At 40.6% G+C, this 6,000-nt stretch overlaps 1 protein-coding gene across 1 annotated transcript in view; it reads right to left on the bottom strand.

The window, feature by feature from the left end:
- Positions 1-3,927: 3,927 nt before the first annotated feature.
- The window catches only part of LOC147018500 (ADP-ribosylation factor-like protein 8A), a 71,257-nt gene continuing 69,184 nt past the window's right edge, over positions 3,928-6,000 (bottom strand). Inside the window, exon 7 of the mRNA XM_085898190.1 lies at positions 3,928-5,167. Coding sequence (XP_085754316.1) covers positions 5,118-5,167 — 50 coding nt within the window. The 3' untranslated portion in view covers positions 3,928-5,117. The remainder of the gene's footprint in view (positions 5,168-6,000) is intronic.

Here is a 6,000-nt window from a genome sequence, read left to right as displayed (position 1 = left end):
TCTATAAAATGCAGTACATACATACACCTTACAGGCTTACACAATGTGAAATGCACATACTGTAAATACTACTGATAAGATGAGATAGAAAGCTGTTTCCAAAATCAAAACTAATCCATCCATCCATTGGGACCATACCCCTCGACAGAGTGTCAGTGCTGCCAAAGCAGTCTCCTGGGCTGTTGGGCACAATCCTGGTCAGGTCACCACTCTGACATAGGACACTCAAATGGCTCAATCGTCTCAGCAAGCTGGTACTCATTTTACCAACCTTGGAATGATGACATACTGCATCAACCCCACCTGGTATTAATTAAATGGAAATCAGGATTTGAACTCAGGACCCAAGGATCCCAAGCCCACTACCCTACCCATTAAGCCAACACCAGGTAGAAAAAACCAGTCTTATGATTAAAATATACACACTCACACTTGCATGAGTGAAAGAATGGAAGTGGGGTTGTCTGCAAAAAGGCCAGCATTTTTGCAGACAACTCCACTTTGTGTTGAACAGTCCATCTCCATGTCCATGTGTTTGTCTGTACCTCTCTGCAATAGACAGCAGCTGTATGTCTCCCTCTCCCTCCCTCCCTCTCTGGAAATTTTTTGACTGTTTGACTCATTTTGAAGCAATATGGTGAGGCTGTCAGATTTTCCAAGATAGAAAGACATGTTCCTTTTATCAGACCAAACACACATTTCCTTGGTCATCCACACAAAGAGGTTCAATCTCTTGAATTTATAGGCCTCACCCTCGGCCAACCATATAGTAAAGCTGGTCTCCAAAACCAGCCACGTTGGGCATCCTCCGTCATTCCAAGTCTTTCCCTGGAAAATCAGAGCGAGTTACCATCTACAAGGCCTTTGTCCGTAGTTCAATGGAGTACTGCTCTCTGTGGGCTGGTGCTCCAGCATCACATCTGTCCTAGATCCTGTGGAATCTAAAGCTCAAAATTATTGGAATATCCCATAATGAAGCCAAAGCAAAAGGTCTGTGCCCTCACATCACAAGCAGGTTGGGGTCTCAGTTTTACACTATCTCTTCTCTAACATTGCTCACTCCATTTTCTGTCCTCTGATCTCTGCACCCCCCCCCCCCCTTTCACACGTCAACTATTTTACTCCTCGCTTTCCCTGTCAATGGAACCACCTACCAGAGGCTCTTCCTTCTCACTCTTCCCTGCAGGTCATCCAAGCAAGCAGTGCACCACCACCTCATCTGATCTCATCCCCATATTTACCCATGAGCTTTATTACCCCATTAATTTATCTTAACCAAACCCTCTTACTTGTTGATTTCAGTGTTCATTTTTGTTCTCTTTCTCTCTCATTTTATCCCTTTGCAGGCTGTGCCCAATAGTTGCCCTGCTACCCCCACACTATCAATTTAGCCTTGTTCTTCCATGAGCCTCACTCTTACAGAAAAAAAGGTGGTTACAACCATGGACCAGAAAGTCTGACATTCCAGGCACAGTATTAGTACGCACAATTCTGGGGGATCAGTGTGTACAAGCTTGCAAAAGCACACTGTATTTTAGGAATCCTCACTAAATAAAAATGAATGTGCTTCCTTCAACGATATGAGAGACATCGATGGCAGTTTAACCAGTGTAAATTATATTTAATTTTGTGAGTGGGAAAGGGATTCAAATTGGCCCAATGTGAATACACAGTCTCTCACTCCCTCTCAATCTCTGTCATATAATAGTCCAGGGTATGCCAACTTGTACAAATGCAAGGAAAAATGCCAAAAGGTTCATCCTGTGAATTAACCTTTGTGGTGTGGGGTGAGCCTTTGTGGCTATATTCTGAAGACGACATGTCCATCAAGTAGTTTGGGGCCACATGGAGTCCCATACACCTGCTTACCAATTTACCCCACTCCTTTTTATGATTGTGACACCCCCTCCCCAAATTCAAAATGTAGAATTGGCAGTAACTACTTGCGTATGGCAGATGAATACATTGAGGCATACGAAATAAACCCCACCCCACAAGGAGAATGGAAGAGGGAATTACACAGTGCAAAGATACAACACAGTGGAGATGGGAGAAATCACAAAGGTAAAAGGGATGTTTGAGTTTTTTTTAATGGAAGCCTGTAGCTGCCGTACACATGGAGTTGCAGATTAGCTGATCACATGTCAGTGATCATTACAGAGGACAATCGAGTGAACTGCAGTGGTAGAGAGGACTTGGAGCACGAGAACATCGGAGAGTGGAAGCCGCCTTTACAGCAAGTGTAAACCGGCTGCACTTCCGTAACGGTTCACTGCCGACTATACCTTCATCCGATCCCATTCCAGCCTACTCCACTCTGCCATCCCAACAACCTCCCCATATTACCTTCCTTTATTCTCGTCTGCCCCTTTTTAATGGTTTATTTGTTCATTTGCAACCCTGTCTTTTCACGACCCATTTCTTTGTTGTTTCAGGCTTGCAATCAGTGAAAAGTTATTACATGCTCTGTGGTGTCTTGTGAGGGTTCCATCACAGTTCATTCCCTTGTCATGGAATATAGTGTCTTGTCATTTATTGATCTTGCTAGCTTGTTTTTATCATCACCATTTCCTGTGGTTATTAAAACTGCTTATTAACAAAAGAGCATGGAGACATTATCTCTTCCTGCCATCGAGTTGTAAGGAAAAGAGCCCATTGGAAAAGCATGAGGGGGTTCCATTTTCCTTTGCCAGGTTTCAAATTCAGCCAAGCACCGCTCAGCTATCCCAGGGTCGCAACCCACCTGGATAGGGTGGGTGAGCAAAGGTTCACACATATGGCAGTGCAAATATGTTTATATGCTTAGATAGGGTGGATGTGTATCGGGAAACCCTACTGCTCAGAACCTTTGTAACAAATCCTGGTGTGGCCCATGGATTCACGGTCACCAACCCAGTGAAGAGGTATTATTTGGCATTTGACACAATCATGTAAACTTGGCAGCTCAACTCTTGGGGAGACTCTATTCTATGTTGATGAAAGTCAGTGAGACAGAAATGCATCCGTAGATGGGTTGTCTTCCCAAGGGATGGGCAGGCATTGTTAAGAAAAAAAAAAATTAACCTTGGCATTTCTTCAGACTATTGTGTTCAAAATGTTTTGGGAATGTAATGAGACACCCCACATACATCAATATGGACAGAAATAAACAACAGGTATATAAATATAAATGTACCAGACAAAAAGGTTGAATATAAATGTACCAAACAGAATGCTCCAAACAAAACGAAGTCTCGTCTGTACCCAAAATTAACATTTTGCTTCACTTCTGGAAATTAAATTTGAAATTAACTTCTGATGTTTGATACGCCACCAAACTCAACTGATGACTTTTGGAACGTTTTATCTTGTGCCAGTGCAGAAACTAAAAGCATGACATGAGTCATCCTCATTTGAGAAAAGAGAAAGTCAGGTTATTTTTTTTAAGCTGATACGGCACAAAGGTGTTACAAAAATATTTTCTTGCATTTTAAAAAGGCAAAGTCAAGATTTCTTTAATGCACACTCTTACCGATTTTGAAGCACGGGCATGGCTCATTGAACAAAACGTGCTTGAAATGGATGGAATGACCACCAATCATCCTTTCATTCACACGTGTCACATGATATCACTCAAAAACAGTCTTGGAAGGAGTGGGGTACAGGCTTGAGCAGTTGTCAAAAACCCATGGTTGATCATTCACAAATGACACATCAAGACTGACAGAGGAAAAATTCACCCAGCCCTATCCAATGACCATTGCATGTTGAATTTTTCAACGACCCTCTTATGGCAAAAATGTCACGAAACATCCTTGGATTTTAAAACTTCGGCCTTCAATGCAGCAGTCACTGCAGAAACGGAAAATAAGGTTTCATTTCCATGCCTCATTAAATTCTCAAATTAAATATATTTTGTCTTTGCCGAATAAATGCACAAATGCCCCAACAAGTCAAAATTTTTACTCGGAAAAATAAAACCGAAATCAAAAAGACTTTAAAGAATATAGTTTTGCACTATTGCCAAAAGACGTCCCTCCACCACAAAATTGTATCCAAACAATGTTCATTGTTTTGCAGTGAATGGCACCATAAAGACATGAAAATGTAACATGCAAGTCAATTATAAATGAAGACGATCTTGCAGGACAAGGGTGGTACAATAGTGCAATCGGGAATAAGCATGAATGCTGACTGTCATGTTTAAGAAAGTACCAACACATTAACATGCATACTGGAATGAAAAAAGTAATTTTCAAACCAAAGAGACAAAGCACAAAAGCAAATCATTACAAGTTCCTTCTACTTCCCTAAGGTCAACAAGCAAGTTATTTTTATCATCCCAAAATTAAAAACTCCATTTCAAATCACCAGGGTACAATTGGAGATATTCGTGAAAAGACAATGTGAGCTCATTTCAAAAAGAAGCAAACACCTTGAGAAGAGCTACCCAAGAAATTACTGAGTTTATTTCAACCTCAAAATTTTCTTCTCATGGCCGAATTGAAATACGAAAGTCCTATCACAACCTCCACCAAGATATCTTCAAAAAAAAAATTTATTTTAAGGACACAGTCCAACATTTCTTCCCAAGTTAAACTTTTGGCAAGGTTCTCATGAGAGACAAATGATTATACGCAAAGCAGCCTTTCTTCCTGTAAAATTCTCAGCTACATTTAAAGATAGTTTGAGCTTTGGCAATGAAAAGTAAATTTGCTCTTTAATTTCAAATCAACTATAACATTTCCGTATACTTTCGTCAATCAAATGACTGTTTAACGACAAGGAAACGCACACAGCCACCAAGCTGTTGAGATTGCTTATGCTTTCGGAGGCAACAAGTCCAAACTCCTCTCCATGATTAACTCTCTAATTATGTGGGTGTCCGATGGAATACAATATTCGTGGCTCCTCTGGACAGAATTGTGAAACAAATTGGATCATTTTGAGAACAATGAGAAAAATTTAAAAGGGCAAGAGACAAAGCAATAAGATTAACAGTTAGAGTTGGATTGAAGGTAAGGACAGGGGGGTGATGGGTTATGGAGGAGAGGAAATAAAAGAAGAGAAATGAGGAAGGTCTTTCCCTCGTTTACTGCAGTTTTATAGAATCCACAGCCTCCACATTGTTCAGCATATCAATTCCGGCGGGATTTTGAGTGTTGTATGAGCCACTGTAGCGTAATATCTGGGGGGAGGGAGAGATAAAATAAAGTTAAAAAAACTGTAGCTTGTTGAAGTTCAAGAAATAAATATAAACAAAGAATGCTCATTGCTCTGCACTCAAACAAGGCCAGCAGAATATGAGAAGAAAAAAAAAACAAAACAATCTGAGTCACCAAATGTATGTCACAACAAGAAAACTAAAATGGATTCAATCCAAGGCAGTAAAAGCTCTCAAAATACATTTGTGAAATAATGTTACAGGTTCTTCCATTCAAAATGACAAGAGTTCAATCTTTGAAGATAACAAACATACTTGATCTGTCGTGATAGGCAGGCCAGCCAGTCATGCATTGTACTTCAATAAAACAGGATAGTTCAATATTAGCATGGACTTTATATTCCCAAAAAATTGAAAAGTACAGAGAACATTCAGTTCTTTCTCAATCTTCCAAATCCTGGTGGAAACTGGTTAAAACTGTCTCAGGAATATGCTCTTCCTTGGTCTCTGCCCGTCAAGGAAGATGTCATGATGTACAGAACTCTTGCCAAGACGGAATGCTCAAGATGCGTCTTTGCTGAAAATGATGGGGGTTTCAACCCCTCCCCTTACTGTTCCACATCTCCTACTTACTTACAGGCAACTCTCTGGAACAAGTGAGCTCACCTGTAAAGGTGAAGAACTATCTTCCCATCTTTGACGTATCATCAGCAACTGGTGTCTGAAGGCACCAGTGCATTCTTCCTGAATACATGTGCATTTGAACTGGCTGTTCCTTTCATTACTCTTCTGCATATCCTTCTTGGTGGGTTACCTCCCCTCAACTATGGAAAGTGGCTTATGTTGTTTCTGTTCAT

This window comes from Eptatretus burgeri, chromosome 10 (assembly GCF_056783735.1).
Source record: "Eptatretus burgeri isolate ZD-2024b chromosome 10, Ebu_testis_v1, whole genome shotgun sequence".
NCBI classification, from domain to species: domain Eukaryota; kingdom Metazoa; phylum Chordata; class Myxini; order Myxiniformes; family Myxinidae; genus Eptatretus; species Eptatretus burgeri.
This window is presented reverse-complemented; position numbering and strand designations above follow the sequence as displayed.